Consider the following 20,751-nt stretch of genomic DNA (forward strand, 5'->3'; position numbering starts at 1 on the left):
GTTAATATAGCTTATCGTCTTCTATTGCTCTATCTCAGCCTTCCCTAATCTGGTACCCCAACCCTACAACTTCTCAGAATACTAGCTGGGGATTCTGGAGTTACGGCTGCGTAAACACATCTGCAATGCCCTATATATTTAAAAGGGACCAAGTTGGAAAAGACTATAAAATGACTTGGAATACATCCTAGCTTCCAATCAATGAAAATCTACTGTTTTTAGGTACTATTTCTAGATGCAGATGAAAAAAGAATGTGTCTTAAGGTTTGTAACGGTGGTGCAATTCAGCTGGTTCTATCCGGTTCGGGCGAACGGGTAGCAGCGGGAGGCTGCGCCCACCCGCCATCACTTCCTGTTTTTGACGCTCTGCGCATGTGCGGAGGTGGCGCATGCGCTCTCATTTGCGAACTGGTAGCGAAGGTAGGTTGATTTCACCCCTGGCCTGTAACTATATAAAATATTGTCATTCACTAGGACTGAGTACCTGAGGGAGATGGTTGTCCTTTTACTACGCCATTTTTAGTCTTTTCTTCAGAATTCATTACTTCCTTGTAGATTAATTCTGCAAAAGACAAAGGAGCTTGTTACGAAGATGTTGTATTACTTCCCCATATGAAGTAATTATTATTTATTTATTATTTCCCCATATTATTTAAAATCACTCTTGACAGTGAATAAAAACGTTCTAAATCAGGCAGGGGTGGACTTCCAAATTTTAGCGAGAGGTTCTCTGCCCGGTTGCTGGGGGGGCGTGGTCATGGTGGGCGTGGTCTAGTCAGCCTCCTGCACCACAGGGGGAGATAGGATATTCCGCGACTTACAACCATTATTGAGCCTGGAACTATAGTCATAAATTGTGTGGTAGTTAAGTGGGTCACCACACGACAGCCCTGTGATTTTGTAACCTTTGTGTCACAGTCATTAAGCGAATTCCATGGTTGTTAAATGAGTGTCACAGTCATTAAGCAAATGCAGTGGTCATTAAAATGAATCCATTTTATCCAATGAGTTTTTTTTTTAAAACTGAATGTCAAAACCCAGCAAAATTGTGATCGTGTGATTGTGGGATGCTGCAAACATCTATAAACGAGAGCCAATTGCTAAGCACCCAAAATGTGATCATGTGACCACCACGATGGGGCAGTGAGGCAACTGCTGGAACTCAGGAACAGGTTTGTAAGTACCTTTGGGGGGTACTTGTAACTTCGACCGGTCTCTAAGCAAGGATTACCTGTATTGCATCTGAAAACAATTTAGGAATCAAGTGCAGATTGCATAGTGAACACAATTCTGTCCTGCGTTAACTATAGCAATGGCGGCGGCGGGGCGGGTGGAGTAGGGTGGGGGTTATAAGAAACTTGGTGTGAAGTCACTGCTGCCATCATCCAGCATCTGCTGCCTGAATCTATGATCACTATGCCCAATGGTAAGTCTGGTTCTAATTATGGCATTATAGCTTTCCTGTGACCACACGTTTCTCTTGTAAATCTGGAAAAAAACACTAGGTTTTTCAGAGATACAAAACATTTTTTGTAAAGAGAAAACAAACAAACAAACAAGTGAAGGAAGATTCTCAAACTTGGGTGCAAACGTCTCGTCACCACTCCAGGAGAAATCATGGTCTCGTTTCGGCTTGTTTGATAGCTTGAGTGGCTGACCGCAAACAAGCCGAAACCAGTCCGTGACTCAGAAGCACCCAGATAACTAATCCTAATCGGCACCATGCAGATGGTACTTAACTACAGCCCAACAATAATAGAGCCAATCAAACTTTATAGTTGTAAATTGTGTGGTAGTTAAGTGGGTCACCACATGACAGCCCTGTGTTTTTGTGACCTTTGTGCGACAGCCATTAAGTGAATACCATGGTTGTTAAATGAATCTCAGTCATTAAGCTGTCCGAAATCAGACTATGACTCAGAAATATCCGAAACAAACAGCATTCAGACGAATTTGCATCTCACAAAAAGGTCCTTAAAGACCTGGGTTCTGACAGACGAGCACAACTCAAAAGGCACTGACGATGTCTCCTTGAATGGTGACGAAATGTTTGCAACCAAATTGCCAAGCTCGGAGCTCAAACCAACTGCCTAACTACACAACCCGAGCTATTAATATTCAAATCCATTCTCAAACTTCTCAAGAATTATTGATCATGCTCTGAGTGCAGATGCAATTCCCATGGAGTGCAGGAGGCATCAGGAGGTGGGGAAGAAGAGGTCAAGGACAGATCTCAAGTGCAGAATCAGACGCTATACCTTGTATACGTAAAAAAACCCTACCTTTCCACTCTTCAATTGTGTGTTCTCTTTCATCCAACTGCTTGTCATAGATCTGTGGAGGTGGCTGTGAATTGAAACAGAGAGAGGTCAATGGAATAAAGTTAAATTGGGAACACAAACCAAAAGTTTTGAGCTCAGTTAACTTGGGTGGCAAAATAGGGAATGAAAAACTCAGCAAACATGTTCCAAGCATGATGGGTGCAGTGGCAGCCAAAAAAGCCAATGCAATCCTAAATTGCATAAACAGAGAGAGTCAATCAAGATCAAGTGAGGTACTAATACCACTCTATAAAGCCTTAGTAAGACCACACCAAGAATACTGCATCCAGCTTTGGTTCCCACACTATAAAACAGATATTGAGATTCTAGAAAGAGTGTAGAGAAGAGTAACCAGGATGATTAGCGGACTGGAGATTAAAACATATGAAGAACAGTTACAGGAACTGGGCATGGCTAGTCTAGTGAAGAGAAGGACTAAGGGAGACATGATAGCAGTCTTCCAATATATGAGGGGCTGCCACAGAGAGGAAGGGGTCAAGCTAATTTCAAAAGCACCTGAAGGCCAGGCAAGGAATAATGGATGGAAACTGAACAAGGAGAGAATCAACCTAGAAATAAGGAGAAATTTTCTGACAGTGAGAACAGTCAACTAATGGAACAGCTTCCCTTCGGAAGTTGTGGGAGCTTCATCACTGGAGGCTTTCAAGAAGAGATTTGACTGCCATTTGGTGCAGCCAGAAATGATGCAGGGTCTCTTCTTGAGCAGTGGGGTTGGACTAGATGACCTACAAGCTCCCTTCCAACTCTGTTAATCCAATCTAATCTAATCTAATCTAATCTGTGCCTCAACCAGATCTAACCCGGTTCTTAAAAACCCAGCTGGAGAGATCCTACTCATGATTTTGTGAAGCCCTTTTGCTCATCTAAAGAGTGAAGCATGCAAGCAGGTCTCAGACAGACGAAAACGTGGGATCGATCCTGTGAAGTCTGACAGCTGATGGTTCCCACGCTCTGCCGGACCTCTAGCTAGCATTTGTTAATGAGTGAGAAAGGAGAAAGCACAAGTCACAGGGGCAGTAGGAGAGGAAGGAGTGGAAAGGAAGAGCCAGACCCCCCAAAAAATAATAATAATGTGAAATCTCATCCAAGAAGATGCAATTGTTGTTGTTTTTCTTTCTTTCTTAGATAGCCCCTCTCTAGGTTTTGAGCTCATGAATGGGTGGAGAAGGAGGAGGAAGCTGGACTGAACTAAATAGGGGTCACATCAGCTGAGGCACTAAATTGTTGATTCAAGAAAAAGAACATAACGCAAAGGAAAAAGCTTAAGCTCTCTGCAGCCTTTTTCTTCTGGAAAATCTCTCTCAGAAAGGAGGAGGAGGAGGAGAAGCAGAAATAGCTTACTGTGAGCCACACTTTAGCTTTTGAAGCAATTTTAATAGGTTTTGACAGGGGCTACTAAAAATGTAGCACCTTTAAGCCCACGGACATTGCAAGCATTGCAAGATGGAGAAGCCAATTCCATGCATTCTTTATTGACCAGGGGTTTAATCGTGACTTATAATTGGAAATTAACAGGAGTGGGCTGCTGGGGATTTGCAGGGGTTCGGGAGAACCTCTAGCTAAGATTCTGTGCAGTTTGGAAAAAACCCCAAATCCTGCTCCTGGGCATGTTTCTGGCCTCCAGGTGGTCTCCGGAGCCTGGGAAGGCCATTTTCGTCTTCCCGGAGGCTCCAAGAAAAACCTCCGGAGCCTGGGGAGGACAAAAAGCCCCCCCCTCCCACCATGGTGCAGGAGGCCAACTAGGCCACACCCACCAAGGCCAGGCCCCACCCAGCAACCGGGCAGAGAACGCTTTGCTAAAATGTTTAATTTTTTTCCACCTCTGGAAATTAAGTACAGGTAGTCCTCGGCTACATGCTACTGAAAAAAAATGACTTATGACCAATTTTGTACACTTGTGACTAATGCAGCATCCCCATGGTCACGTGATCAAAAAAATCAGCCTCTTGGCAACTGGCATGTTCATATGACTGTTGCACTCTCCCAGGGTCATGTGATCCATCATTAGTCACCTTCCGACAAGCAGAGTTACTCGGGGACTCAGATTCACTTAACGCAGGGGTGTCCAAACTTGGGAACTTTAAGACTTGTGGACTTCAACTCCCAGAATTCCCCAGCCAGCCATGCTGGCTGGGGAATTCTGGGAGTTGAAGTCCACAAGTCTTAAAGTTCCCAAGTTTGGACACCCCTGACTTAACGATTCCATGATTCACTCCACAACTATGCTGACTCCCTTAACAGCTGCAGCAACGAGGTCATAAAATGGGGCAAATCTCACTTAATAACTGCCTTGGTTAGCGACAGAAATCGTTTGGCTTGTACGTTGAGGGCTACGTGAATAGATTGTCCACAATTAGGACCATAAGTTCTAAGAGCTCGGTTATTCTGTTCTATTCTATAATTTCTATTGCTAAGTAAGGAGATTGCCGAGTGAGTTACAGCCGATTTTATGATCTTTTTTTCTTACAATTTTTAAGTGGTGGTTAAGCCGTTGTTAAATTTTAACAACCAGTCATCTTGACAATCAGCAGCAATTGTAAATACATGCCAGTTGCCAAGCGGCTGAACTTTGAACTGCGGCGGTTCATAAGTGTGAGGACTTTCAAGTACTCTTGTAATTTTGAAAACTTGCTAAAGGACTTGGCTGTTAAGTTGAGGACGGCTCTGCTGCTTTGTATTTTTCTTTCAAAAACCTGTTCCTCACTTAATTTCATTTAATTCTTTTTTTTTTTAATCAGAACCCTAACCCAAACATTTTTGTTAATAAAAACAACACACTATAAAATAATTATATTAATTCATGGGGTTGGTTGCTGCTATTGAACTCGCTTTCCCCTTACATCTTCCAACAGACGCTGGTAACCATGGTTACCGTTGCCAAGAAAATAAAAAGGAAAAGCCTTGGGTTTGGGTTGACTTCTAGCTTGACCAGTTCCCTTCACCTGGAATTTGAGAACCTCTCAACATTGCAAAGACTAAATGTGTCCGTATCATGGATAATAAAATTTTATATGCTTTTAATCTGGAGGGAAAAAAAGATATCTGTAACACCCTCCATTCTCCAGCGAAACAGGGCAAGTGTGTTGCAGAATTTATAGATAACTAGCTCATAACCCGGCATTGCCTGGGTATTTATTTATCGTAATCCTGTATTAGACAGGAAAAGTCCTGATGTTGTTGAAAATGTCAGGACCAAACGGAATTTCTAATGTTGGATTTTGCCCTTTACCAGAGGGAGCCCCCTCGTGGAATGCTGTGAAGCGGTTACCATAGCAACTCCACTGCGCTGTACAATGGAAGCCATTTTATGACAGTACGTCAGAAGCCATTTTAAGGCACAACAGGCTGCATCTTAACAGAACACACAACCCAAGTACCCCCCAGTATTTGTTTCCAGAGAGTAAGTCATCTGCGTACCAAGTTGCGTTGAAATTGCTCGAGGAGTTCCAGGATTATGCTGGAATATACACACACCACACAGACACAGACACACACATGAGCCATTTATATATATATATATATATATATATATATATATATATATATATATATATATATATATATATATATATATATATATATATATATATATATATATATATATATATATATATATATATATATATATATATATATATATATATATATATATATATATATATATATATATATATATATATATATATATATATATATATATATATATATATATATATATATATATATATATATATATATATATATATATATATATATATATATATATATATATATATATATTGCTTCTCAAGATAAGTAGGCATGTTTGTGAGCATTTTCATAAGTTATTTTAGGGGTGTCAAACTGGCGGCCCGCAGGACAATGCATTACGTGCAGGCCATGCCTACTCCAGCATTCAAAGTGACAATAAAGCTTCTGTTCTGTTCTGTTCTGTTCTGTTCTGTTCTATTCTAATTCCATTCCCTTTTCCCCATTATCTCTTTCTTCTCTGCAACCAAGACCGATTTCAGTTGTTACTACATTAGATGAGTCACTATTTTTCCCCACACTCACTTCCAAGTATTAAAATGATTAAACACATTACTTCATATTGTGCTACCTTATCAAGCAACGATTCAGTTTAATAGCAAGGTCTTTCTGTATAATATACAGGTAGTCTGCAACTTAGGACCACAACTGAGTCCAGTATTTCTGTGGCTAAGTGAAACATTTGTTAAGTGAGTTTTGCTCCACTTTATGACTTTTCTTGCCACAGTTGTTAAGTGAATCGCTTCAGTTGTTAAGTTAGTCACATGGTTGTTAAGTAAATCTGGTTTTCCCATATATTTTGCTTGTAAGAAGGACGCAGAAACTGAACACCATGTTACTCATTTAACAACTCCAGCGATTCGCTTGACAAATCTAGCAAGAAAAGTCGTGAAACGGGGCAAAACTCACTTTAAAAAATTCTCACTTAGCAACATACACTTTGGGTTCCATTGTGGCCATAAGACGAGGATTACCTGTTTATAATTTTACAGATCAAAACAAATAGTATACTTTTCTGGCCCGTAAAATACACGTAAGGGATGACACTACAGTATCTGTGTGAAATCACTTTTGTTAAGAAGATCGGCTGCTCCACTTCTCCACTGTCCTGGCTTTTCTTAAGTATGAAAATGACTCAGCCTGCCCTGATCACTAGTCAAAGCAAAACACTTAAAATCCTAACAAACGTGCTTTCAAAGCCAGAATTGGGCTTGCACTGACTTTTTAAAAGCCAAAAAGAAAAAGAAAAATGGAAAAAGGTCCTAGAGCAATCACTATGCAACAGGAGTTATTGGAAGAGACAATGGCTGGCCTGAAGCCACCCAGTGCATTTCATGGCTGAACAAACATTTAAAATCACAATGCCTGAATTATATCCACGCACAGCCGTACAGCTCCTGTCTTCTTCACTACTCCTCAAAAGGCACGTTTTGTCAGAAAGCAGACTGAAATGAAAATAACCAGGGCCTTTTTAAAGGGCTGATACTGATCCTTTAACCCTGCAAGGTATTCGTCACTATTTGGTTGGGTTGCTGGAACATATTTGTCATGCATCTGGTTTGATTTTTCCAACATGGGCGTCTCCTACTAGAGACTCACACATAAATTAAGGCAATAGGGGGAAAGCAAATTTCAAGGCTTTACTTATTTCACATTTGGCCACATCCCCCTAGTATATGAGTAGGACAATGTAATGAACTTACATATTACATTTTATTTTACTTGTTAAGTTTATATGCCGCCCATATGTCCTTGTTTGCCTAATCACATTTGGCCAAATAAAGCTGTTCTGTTCTGTTCTGTTCTATGCCATGCCATGCAATCCTATCCTGTCATTATTCTATTCAATCCTATCATTATGCTATGCTATTCTGTTCTATTCTATTCTATCATTATGCTATGCTGTGCTGTGCTATGTTGTGCTATTCTATCATTATGCTATTCTATTCTATTCTATTCTATTCTATTCTATTCTATTCTATTCTATCATTATTCTATCCCATCCTATCCTATCCTATCCTTATCCTTATCCTTATCCTTATCCTTATCCTTATCCTTATCCTGCTTTGTGTGGTGCTGGTCGCTTCGCTTGCACATGTCCCCCCTGCGCATTGCTTGTGCATGCACAGTTGCCTATAAATTGTTCTGTGCATGTGCAGAACTTATAAAATGACTAAAAAACATGCCGGCAACGGCATGGGCGACCAGGGAACCGGTTCGGGGGCATGGCAAGCCTGCCGTCCCTACCGGTTTGGCAACCCAGTCGCAATTTCCACTACCAGTTCACCTGTAGCAATTCACCTCTGATCCTATCTTATCCTATTCTACTCTGTTTATTCTATTATCAAGCGACTCGGGGCAGCTTAAGTCGTAGAATAACACTATAAAACAACTAGAACGTTATAAACATTGAACATTAAATGTTAAAAGACTAAAATTAACAGCAAACTGAATTTAAAAAGGACAAAGATGTGAACTGGGTAGAGGTGGGATCTTCTGTTAAATTTTTAACCACCGCCTGAATATAGGGCACTTGGTATTCTTCAAGTGTAGGTTCTTTTCTTGCAGATGTTTAATTGCCCAACCAGGTTACCCAAATATTCTCTTCTATTGGTACCTCCAGACTGATTAGGAAGATCCCCATTAGATAAGGAGTATTCTGGCATCTTTTTAAAAAATCACATTTTATCACTTAAATGCTACTTAAAATCTTCCTGCCCTAAGGGTAACTCATTTTTGCCTTTATAAAGGGGAACCGGAATGAATCTGAGCAGTTGAGAAGTCAGGTTGGCATCTGTTCACATTAGCACACATTTTAATACCCCATTTCCCTGAAAATAAGACCTTCCAGAGATAATAAGCCCAATCGGGCTTTTGAGCGCATGTGCTAAAATAAGCCCTCCCCCCAAAATAAGCCCTCCCCAACACAGCAACACAGCAGCAGCCATGAGGTGGCCATGCTCACTGCCTCCTGCACCTCAAAAATAGTAAGACCTCCCTGAAAATAAGGCCAAGCGCTTATTTTGGGGGTCAAAAGAAAATAAGACCCTGTCTTATTTTGGGGGGAAACGTAATTATTTTCCAAAAGTTCGACTTTTATTCCATGTATATGGAAATAAACAAGTCACTATTCGTGAAAACAAGCCCAAAGCAATCTCGAGTTATGCAATCTAAATAATGTTGACATTAATGATACCCTACAAAACATAAAGAGGGCTGTAAGACCAAATTTAGAAAAAACTTCACCTTGTGAAGATCTCAAAAGCTTAACAGTTATTTTATAAAATGGCCAAGGCTCTCTAGGAGACCGTGCAGATCCTTGGTAAGTCAAAAGCAGGGGTGAAATGCTACCAGTTCGGATCAGTTCGCCCGAACTGGTAGTAAAAATGCTAGCGGTTCACCTGAAACGTTAGTAAAAAAAATGCTACCGGTTCAGGCGACAATCAGCTGTGATGCACGATTTATATTAGCTGGAAAGCAGGATTTCGTTGTTCGCTTACCTTTGTAGGCATGCTAGGTAGCAGGCTCCACCCCATCCCCCAGATGCCATCACATCTGTTTTTGACCCTCTGTGCATGTGTGAATATGCGCTCACATTGCTACCGAACCAGTAGCAAAGGTAAGTTGATTTACCCCTGATCAAAAGCCAATCTATTCTTATATAGCCAGACACAAAGGCAGGTTAGAGTTGGCTTGTCCTTTCTTATAAATCTGTCTCTAAAGAGCAAATCCTGACTTTGACCTATGCTTCAGTCATTCGGAGTAATAATTCATATTAGCGATAGGTTATCACCTGGCATTTAAAGAAAAGCCACCAGAGTCTGCGTGTTTTAAAACTGTCTAAAGTATAAGGGCCTTGTCACCCATCTATTTCCCTACCTTGTTACTCTCACCGCCTTTTGAATGAGACATCTTAATTTTAGTGCTCTTCTACAGGCTGTGAAAAGATCGTAAAATTTTAATGGATGTATAAAAAGAAATTTTAGCTGAAAAAGCTCTGCTTCTTAAATGGGATGCCAACTAGCCTACCACCTCTTCACTTACACGATTGGTACTGTGTCAGAGTTTGTTGCAGAAAATCTAATCCAGAAAGCACACACAGATAACTGATTCAGCTGGATTCATTAACTTCTTTATATACATAATAACCAATGAATAAATGTACAATACCAATAGTAGATTCTTTCAAAGTGGTAGAAGTTACAAGCAGAACACAAGCAGGAGAGAACAGTTAGTTTCATTTCAAAGTTCAGAGCAGACAGAATAGTTTCAGTTTTGATTCTCACCACAGACTCAGGTCTGTTTTAGCTCCCATTGGCTGACTTAGTTGCTATGCCTATTCATTGGCTGACCTTGTTACCATGTCTCTCCCAGTCGTGAATATTCTAACATACTGTAAATCCCAAGAAGCTACATATAGGGGCATTGCCTGTAGGTTAAGCTCTTGGTACAAAACCATAGGCATTGGTTTATATTTTTAATGCTTTTGCTCCCTCTCACTAATATTTATGGAGCTTATTCTGATGGTTTTGTTTCCAAATCAGATAGGAGGACACAAAATATGTGAAATCAAATCTTTGTCCTTCTGTTTAACTTGCTGCTCCCTTAATACATTTGAATTACAGATAATCCTCAATTTGCAATCACAATTGGGACCAGAATCACAGTCACTGAGTGAGGCAGCCATTCAGTGAGACATTACATCACTGGTTCGTTCAATAATCACAATCCTGGCACTCTAGATTGCAGTTGTTAAATGATCTCATGGGTCATTAAGCAGAGACTCAGATAAGTAGCACAGGGTGCCTTGTGGGACGGAGGGGGACAATTAATTCCTGAAATATTAAAACTTTTTGATGCCAAGTCATTGGCTCAAATCAGGGGTGTCAAACTCTATTTCATTGAAAGCCATATCAGGGTTGTGTTTGACCTCGGGGGACCGGGGTGGACATGGCCAGGGTACACATGGCCAGCTTGATGTCACTCATGATCGGGTTATTTGTGGTGCCCCCCTCTGCCAGTGAAAATGGAGCTGGGGGGGTCGTGCACAGGTGGCAGGAGGCTGTTGCAGCTGAAAACGGAGCCTGGGAGGGTCGCACACGGCCCTACCAAGCTCCATTTTTGCTGGCAGAGGCACCGCAGGCTGCTCCTTTGCTGTTTCCAGGGCAGCCCCACAGGCCAGATCTAAGCACTCCACAGGCTGGATCCAGCCTGCAGGCCTTGAGTTTGACACCCTTGGCTCAAATCCTTGATGGTGCACAAATGCGACTTTACAGTATGTGAAGAAGGATGCAAACAAAATTCTTGAAATTAATTCTCACTGCATTGAATGGAACAGCAAATGCCCAGGCTTGAGACAGGAGTGTCCACAACCCCGGAAGGGAGTCTCAAGCACCAGGCAAATCAGGAGATCCAGATGTTACTGTAATCTTAAGCTCTCTATACAAGAATCTGAACTAGTAACAGTCAAGGGAAATTAGCAGGAGTTAAGAATAGAAAGGAATTCAAGGTTTGCTGGATTTAAATATTTTGTGAGTACAAGGACTCATGTCTGATGACTTGTTTGACCCCTGCCTCATTCTCAGCCTGGTCATTTCCTACAAGAACTTAGAGGAGGAGGATAAAGTATCAGCTGAAAATCCAATTCTTTCTGCTCAGGTCGACTCCACTAGTTTTAATGGATAATTTTCCTTCTTCCCAGAAACAGCCATGGAGCAGAGGTTTCTACACAATTCCTAATTTTCCACATGATTCCTTATTTCTGTAGGGTATGGCCAAGCCAAACAATGGTTCACCCAAAGAATAAGAAACATGGAATGCCAAAGTTAATAAGTTGCTTCAACATGGTAGACATTGGATAAACAAGGACACTTGGGAACCAGCAAAATACTTACAAAATCTAACTTTCCTCAGGCTGAAGATGCCATTTTTCAAAGTCAGACATAATATCTTACCATTACATTGCAGCAAGGCAGACACTCCAAAATCCCATTAACCAAGCGTACCTGCCCAGGTGGTGACAAGAAAATTGAATCCATTTCTCACATACTATTACACTGCAAATCCCACGGAGATATCAGGTCAGCTTACATTTGCCCCTAATAGGTAAACCCCCAGAAAGGTCAGACTATTTCTATGTGAATCAACTCACAGAAGATTCAAAAAAAAAAAATCACTTGTGCAGTAGCCAAATTCTGTGTTGCCATGATGAAAATAAGGCATAGCAGGTCACAGGAATAACCTATTTTATTCACCACTTCAAGTTAATTATCTTTTTCAGGGAATATGCACTTTTATTTTGTAAGTTGTAATGCTTTACATTTGTACTGCTAATGAATATATACAATTATAGTAGAGTGTGTGTGTGTGTGTGTGTGTGTATCCATCAACTAATCAAGATGTAACAACACAGCCAACCAACCCACTTACAGCAACAAAGCCAGCACTTCACACACCCCCACCAATATTTTTAGAAAGACGGCAGCTCCGAACACGTTTTGCTCTAACAAGCACGAAGCCGAAGGCACCAGCCTGAAGATGGTGAGTGGGACCTCATAGAAATGTCGCCAAGATACTCTCAATCTTACACGGGAAAAGACCTGAATACGCCAAGACCTGCATATATATATAACCATGGACCAGCAACATTTAAAATATGCAATATAAAAGTAAAATCAAAGGGGGGAGATTAAATACTAAGTATACACAAAAGTAAGATCAGAGGGGAGAGTTTTAATAGTAATTTGCATGCATGCGAGTGTATGTATGTATGTAATGTATGATATTTCACTATTTAATCTCACCCCTTTGATTTTATCTTGGTGTTGCATATTTTTAAATATTGCTGGTTCCTGATCTTATAATCATTATGTCATTTATAAATTTCAATACTTGGAAGTCAAAATGTCAGACCTTCGCAGACAATACCACTTGGTCTTAAATCCAGAGCACCAAGTGGACATAGCTTTGATGCAACTAGAAAATTGTGAATTTAAAAAAAATTGTCAGAGTATGAATGCTCATAGACTGGAATAGACATGGCAACAAGTCAGCCAACAGGAACTGTTTGGATAGATATGGAAACAGGTCAGCCAATGGGAACTGTTTGGATAGACATGGAAACAGGTCAGCCAATGGGAACTGTTTGGATAGACATGGAAACAGGTCAGCCAATGGGAACTGTTTGGATAGACATGGAAACAGGTCAGCCAATGGGAACTGTTTGGATAGACATGGAAACAGGTCAGCCAATGGGAACTGTTTGGATAGATATGGAAACAGGTCAGCCAATGGGAACTGTTTGGATAGACATGGAAACAGGTCAGCCAATGGGAACTGTTTGGATAGACATGGAAACAGGTAAGCTAATGGGGACTGTTTGGACACTGAAACATAGTATTTGTTTATATGGGGCCATAAGAGACAGTTTGGAGTCTGGGTGTGGCTTAGACTTGCTGAACTGTATGTAAGAGCTGGTTTAGCCTCTGTAACTTTGCAGCTTCTGTGCAATATATGAGGCCTCTGTATCTCTCTACTCTGTAATGACTTGCTTCTATGAATATTGCTTCTATGTTCCTGATATTGTATGCTGACATCTGCTGTATGGCATTGTATATAATGACATTTCTTATGTAATTGAACCCTGCAGAAGTTCATTTACTTGTGTGCTGGTCGGATGTGCTGCAAAATTAACAGCATACTTCGTAAGAAATGTTCTTCACCAACAAAGTTTCAGTGACTCCAATGGAAACAAAGGTAAATTAAGTTAAGACTTGTTTAGACATCATTCTAGTTCCCCAGCTGTTATCAGTGACTTCTATTCCAGATTTATTATAGCAACTTCCACAATCATCATAGGATTTTGGAGTGAGCATTTGTACAAAGGTTGCCTTTTTTCATGGGTTCATGCATGCAAATTCCTTCCAGAGTAGCTTGATGACAGATAAGAAGAAAGCTTTAAAGGACACAGGTGTCACACCAGTACTTCTATTATCCTGGAAGGATGAACGTCAATGCCAATCAAAGTATTTTGATCCAGACAAAATTGGATTTTTTCCAGACTAAATGCTTCTTGGAAAGGGGGAAGACAATGAGTGGTCGGAAGGAAATATCAGAAACTGAGATGGAAGCAAGAGAATATGGTAAGCTCATCTATCTTGCCAAACTAACCGGGCCCTACCTGGCTTGTCTGGCATCCAGTCCCAGACAGTTATCTCTGAAGGAATGTGGTAGATGAAAAATATTTGAGCAGCGCAAATGCAGGCAAACACTAGATCAGGGGTCACCAACCTTTCGGACCTCAGGACTACTAAATTCATAATTTTAAATCCTGTGGACCATTAATATGATCTACCTAATCACCGGCTCGGTGGGCATGGCTAGGGGGTCATGTGACTGGGTGGGCGTGGCCATCTTGTTGTCACTCATGTCGAGGGGTGCCTCGCTGGCCTCTATTCGCCCCTCCATTCCCAGCTCCTTAGTGCCCTAACAGGAAGCAGTTGTTGGAGCTAAGCAGCCACCATGAGAAAGAATTGGCAAAACAGCTCAGTTCAAATTGGATCTGACCGAGAAGGAGGCTCACCATAAGCACCTCACTAAGGACTACGAGCAAAGGCTTTACAAGCAAAGGGAAGACCTGCGGGAGTGCAAGGCCAGGTACCAGCGCCTGGAGGCTCAGTGGGGTGAGATGGTCAGCCAATTACAGACCATGATGCAATCCCACTGGAACAAGGCCCTCTGGCACTTTGCCACCAGCATGCTTCCTTCCAGCCTCCGCCCAAAACCCCGCACCAGGAGGGTGAAGCAAGCCCCAAGTCAGAATTTCTTCCCCCCTTTGCCCTACACAAAAAGACCCCAAAGGGGAGACTCTCTGCAGCAATACAAACGTCCATTGCACGTATCTGGCCCAGGGGTCAAAGTTTGAGGACCCCTGATTTAGTGCAATATAAAAAATGCAAATAATTTTTCTGCGGACCAACAAAAAATTTTCACGGACCACCGGTGGTCCACGGACTACAGGTTGGTGACCTCAGCACTAGATGACAGCAAAGAGAAAAGGGCAAGGGATTGAAAATATGTACTGCTCTCTAGTGGGCATGCAGATTTTTGCAGCCCTGCTATTGATTCTCCTGTCGTAGGAGAAGACAGGTGCTCTCTCAACTGCTACCATCACAAGTGTTTTATCTAAGCCATCCTATTTGCATCCCTGCTGATTGTCAAAGAATGGTGGATATATCATAGACAGGGAAATATCATCAGAAAATTGAAGGTTTAAGATGACAGATTTGCACGAAGACTATCATTTGATTTAACTGTTTCGAATCATCTCTGATAGACAAAGAGAATGCATTAAACGAAATCTAACACTATGAGATTCCGAACAGCTACAATAAATCAAACTAACGTTCAAGCTTCTCCCCCGCCCCCCCTTCTCATCTAAGGAAGAAATCCTCTTATGGCTTATAGAGTTATGAAGCACCAGTACACAAAGGGATTGACCTTGAACATGCTACAAAAGCCCTAATATCTTCAAAATTGACTGCTAAGAGTTTTGAACGTTTCAGCTAGGTGGAGCCACATCACACCAATTTGTACAGAACGACTTTCCTTTGTCTAACCATTCATTATTCCGAGCCTACCCAAAGTGTTCAACTCTCTCTCAACTGAAACATACATCCTGGCGGCTTCATAAACACATCCATGTAGTTTTACTAGCAGCAATACAGATGTGGTGTGCCCTTGTCTTCTTAAGGGATGGGTCATCACCCCCCCCCCCAATTTCCCACTCTAATCTACAGTCTTGCTGGTTCCTGGAGGGTTCCCATTCATGTAATAAACAGGACCAATGCTACTTAGCTGCTAGGCCAGGGATGTCAAACTCAATTTCATTGAGGGCCGCATCAGGGTTGGCTGGGTGTGGCCAGCTCGATGTCATTCATGTCGGGGGCGCTTGTGGTAGCCTGAACACTCTGCTAGCGAAAATGGGCTCCCGAGCTCCATTTTCGGCTGCGATGGCCTTCTTCAACCTCTGCCAACGAAAATGGAGCTCAGGGGGGGCGGTGCACAGGCAGAAAGAGGCCGTTGCGGCTGAAAACGGAGCCTGGGAGGGTAGCATATGTCCCTACCAAGTTCCATTTTTGCCGATAGAGGTACCGCAGGTTGCTCCATCGCTGTTTCCAGGATGGCCCCACAGGCCAGATCTAAGCCCCTCGTGGACTGCATCTGGCCTCCAGGCCTTGAATGTGACACCCCTGTACTAGGCAAATAAATTCTGCCTAGGTAGTGTCACCTATGGAGAAGAAATGCTGATGTTTATATTTAACACCTTAATAGCTGGCTCCAAATTCTTAAAGGCAGAGTTACTACTGTACTACCCTGCTTTAAATTAAAAAATATATATTCAGCCAAGGACATTGTCTGACTATCAGGGTTAAGTTCTAAATCAAAGGAAACAGCCATTTCTTTGAAGGCACCCACAATCAGAGCACCAAACATCAACATTATCATTTTTGATGCAAGAGAAGGAAGTTCCATGTATCCAAGATTTTAAATTGACTTAACACAGCTTTTTTTTTTTAAAGGGTGGCTCAGTGGCTAAGATGCTCAGCTTGTCAATCAGAAAGGTCGGCAGTTCGAATCCCTAGCACCGCGTAACGAAGTGAGCTCCTGTTACTTGTCCCAGCTTCTGCCAACCTAGCAGTTCGAAAGCATGTAAAAAATGCAAGTAGAAAAATAGGAACCACCTTTGATGGAAAGGTAACAGCGTTCCATGCGCCTTTGACATTTAGTCATGCCGGCCACATGACCACGGAGACGTCTTCAGACAGCGCTGGCTCTTCAGCTTTGAAACGGAGATGAGCACCGTCCCCTGGAGTTGGGAACGACTAGCACATATGTGCGAGGGGAACCTTTACCGTTACCTTTAAACCCAGCTTTTGTTTGCAAAGTCATCTATTTCTCATCTTTCATTTCTATCTCAAGTGAAGGTGTTTGATAGGTTGCTTTCAAACAACCTAGAAGAGGCTTATACAGTATGAAGATGGATTAAAATTAGGGAGTTTGGAGAACGGAAAAAGCCGGGAAGCAAGCAAGTAATTAAATGTCAACTCTCTTGTGACTGATTTCCCTCCAGCTTCCCCTTCCCCCTCCCCCTTAAAAAATAAGATTAAACTTCAGATATAAGTAAATAAAAGGTTAAGGAGCAAGTTCCAATCTCTTAGCAATTCTAATGGAGAGAAACTTAAGGATTTACTCATGTCAAACAATCTCCTGGAAATAAAAAAAAAGGGTGGGGGATCACTAAAAATTCCACTTGAGAGATTTTCAGAGAGGTTCTTGTGTTTTCCCACTCAAAATGGCAAGAGACTGTTGTTTTATTGATTTATTTTATTATTAAGTTTCCAACGTTGGTGGAATAGTTAGGAAGGCCTTCAGAAACTATAAAAATTCCCTTTGCCTCCTTCTTGCTGAGATGGTTCATCCCTTGAAGTGGGAACAACCCAGTGGTGAAATTCATTTTTTTTTTTACTACCGGTTCTATGGGCGTGGCTTGGTGGGCGTGGCAGGGGAAGGATACCGCAAAATCCCCATTCCCTCCCCACTCCTGGGGAAAGAAGGATACTGCAAAATCTCCATTCCCACCCCACTCTGGGGCCAGCCAGAGGTGGTATTTGCCGGTTCTCTGAACTATACAAAATTTCCCCTACCGGTTCTCCAGAACCTGTCAGAACCTGCTGAATTTCACCCCGGGACAACCTGTAACTATCTGATGATAAGGACTGACTTATGGGTAACAGTAAGCTGAAGCGCGAGGACACTACAAAACAAAGAGAGAGAATCATTTCCTCCTGCTGGGGCACTTCGAAACCTCTACTTAGTATTCCAGCTTGCAAGCAGTTCTTGAGACATAACAGTTTCTCCTAGAATACTTCTCGGAGGCTGCCTGACAACCCAGCAAATGTCATAGCTGCAGGCCACGTATTGACAAGCAGAGGAGTCGTGCTTCTGTTTGTTCCCCATGAAACCCAATCTCTTATGTCAGAGAAGGGGGTTTGTAGACTTTCCCTTGGTACGATGACTATGGCTATCTTGCATTAACATGTGAGTTCTAGAAGACCTTGGGGAGTTGTGATTGTACGATAATTCAAGCCATGAAATGAAAGTCTTGGTGGACTCATCCTTCAGGTGCACAGAAATGCAGAGGCAGATGTAAGACATTAAAGTCAGATCAACTGATCAGGATAGTAAACTTTTTCTCAGCCGACAAACCAGGGATGAAATTCAGCAGGTTCTGGAGAACCAGCGGCAGAAATTTTGAGTAGTTGGGAGAACCGGCAAATGTCACCTCTGGCTCGTCCCAGAGTGGGGCGGAGATTTTGCAGTATTCTTCCCCTGCCATGCCCACCAAGCTACACCATGCCCACCAAGTCACGCCACAAATCCGGTAGTAAAAAAAAATGAATTTCACCACTGAGACAAACCTGAGCTTTTATGCTCACTCTGGCAGCCAAAAACACCCAATGGGAAGATAATTTATTTTACTCTTCTTATAGATTCAGGCTTCACCACTGCAGCATGCTGTAGTTTACACTGCATCCATTAAGAACAAGAAAAACAATCCATAAAGTAAATTGAAACCACCCACTGCTGTACCGGCATCTAGTATTAGCCAGTCTCTGAGTTAAAGCCCAGCAAATTAGCTCAGTCTTCATCATTTTCTCGCTTACTGTAAGAAGCGCCAGAAATAAAACCATTGAATTGAATTCCAGGATGAAAGTGCTATTGACAATCTTGTTTCCTGCATCCAACCTTCACCTATGGGATACTCTCAACATATCTACTCGGATATTTACAGACTAGACAGCTGGTTCTACATGAAGGAGACAGTCTTAATGCACCTAGGTGCTTGTCATTGAAAGGAGGGGTTTTTGAGTATTTTTCCTACATTGGTAAACAATTGAGAGCAGTTTTAACAAACTGCATCGCTGTTTGGTTTGGTGGCAGCCGTGCCTCAGATAGAAAGTCCATACAGAGAGTGGTGAGGATAGCCGAGAAGATTACAGAAAGCACGCTTCCTGTTATTCAGGATACTGCTTATAAGTGCTATGTGCTTAAAGCTCAAAGCATGGTTAGAGACCCCACGCACCCTCTTCATGGCCTGTTTCTGTGGCTCCCCTCTGGGAGGAGGTTTCGAAGTATCTCTAGCAGAACTACCAGATTCTGTAACAGCTAAGTTCCCTACGCCATCCATTTGGTAAACTCACAAGATTTGTTTTTCTCGCCATGTACATGTGTACATCCAACCTAAACTGTGTTGCTTCTCTGTGTCATATAATACATGTGGGTATATGCATAATTTTGTATTTATAAGTATAATCTTTATTGTCATTGTTCTTAAATACAACGAAATTGGTTTTAACCTCACTGGTGCAAAATTATAACAGAAACGAAAAAAGATAGAAAAAGGAAAAAAAACTAGCCTGTGCATGGAGTGATTGTGGTTGTATTTAAAAGTCTCACAGCCCAAGGATAGAAACTATCTTTAAACCTATTTGTTTGACTGGCTATACTTTGATGTCTTCTGCCTGATGGTAGAAGTGCAAAGAGACACTGACCAGGATGTGAATCATCTCTGAGTATCTTCCTTACTCTGCTAAAGCAGCGAGATCTGGCGATGTCATCCAGTGGTGTCAGAGGGCAACCAATGGTTTCTTGTGCCGAATTGAGCACTCTCTGTAGTTTATTTATTTATTTTGTCATGTTTATGTAATGATATTGGAGGTGGTGACCCTTTTGAGAGCTGTATGCAACGAAATTTCACTTTAAGGTATCCCAATTAGTGTACATGCAAAGTGACAATAAAGTTATTCTAAGTCTAAGGTCCCTAGCTCTTCATTTTTTAAACTACTAAATCTATTTGAGTCTTGTGATGCTTCCTCTGTTTCTCATCATAAAAGTGGCATAACGTAATACCACCAAAAATTATATAATTATATAATGATGCAGTCTTGGGGTGAATTCTTAAGGGCTACAACAAATAAGTCGATAGTCTAGAAAATAGGTTACCAATTTCTGCCATTGGGGATCCTACTTCTTGATATGACAGCTGCTCTAGACCAGGGGTCGGCAACCTTAAACACTCAAAGAGCCATGTGGGGCTTCCATCCTAAACGGAAACTCCACGTTCAATTCTGGAGCTGGCTGGAACTCTGGTTCCCCCCACCATAGAGTCTCCTCCTAGTGCAGCACCCATTTTCCTCTGCTGACCGGAAGTCTGCTTCTCCCCACAATAGAGTCTCCTCCTAGCATGGCATCCTTTTTCCTCTACCTGTCCTAACTGAAAGCCCTATCAATTGTGAAGCTGACCAGCAACAGGGAGCCGCAGCAGAGGGATGAAAGAGCACATTTGGCTCCAGAGCCGCGGGTTGCTGACCCCTGTTCTAGACCAATTGAAGACTGATACTAATATTTGCTGAAAGTACCATTTTAGAACACCAATGTTTTATAATAAACTACCATATTTTTCAGAGTATAAGACGCACCTTTTTTCCTCTAAAAAGAGGCTGAAAATCTGGGTGCGTCTTATACACCAAATACGGCATGTTTTTGCATTCGCGAAAACGGGCCCGTTTTTTTCAAATAAAGGGCATGAATAGCCTTGAGGGGGCTTGCAGAGTGTTCCTGGGGGGGGGGAGGCCAAAAATGAGGAAAAAACGGCCCATTTTTCACGAAAACTGGCCTGGTTTTTTGTCAAAAAAATTGCATACATAGCCTTATGGAGGCTTATAGAGTGCTGCGGGGGGGGGGGGCAAAAAGCAGCCCATTGTTTGCTCATTTCTGCCCTTCCCAGCCCCCAGGAGCTCTCTGAAAGCCTCCATAAGGC

General features: G+C 41.9%; 1 protein-coding gene across 4 annotated transcripts in view; it reads right to left on the bottom strand.

Annotated features, from left to right (window-relative positions):
• Positions 1-20,751, bottom strand: part of MAPK10 (mitogen-activated protein kinase 10) — a 241,628-nt gene that overhangs the window by 16,385 nt on the left and 204,492 nt on the right. For all 4 annotated transcript variants that reach the window (XM_081959215.1, XM_081959214.1, XM_081959216.1 and 1 more), the window contains 2 exons: positions 2,283-2,346; positions 485-562 (listed from right to left, as the gene is read on the bottom strand). In XM_081959215.1, the coding sequence (XP_081815341.1) occupies positions 485-562; positions 2,283-2,346 (142 nt within the window). The remainder of the gene's footprint in view (positions 1-484; positions 563-2,282; positions 2,347-20,751) is intronic.

The sequence above is a fragment of the Natrix helvetica genome, assembly GCF_964273705.1.
Source record: "Natrix helvetica genome assembly, chromosome: 7".
Classification (NCBI taxonomy): domain Eukaryota; kingdom Metazoa; phylum Chordata; class Lepidosauria; order Squamata; family Natricidae; genus Natrix; species Natrix helvetica.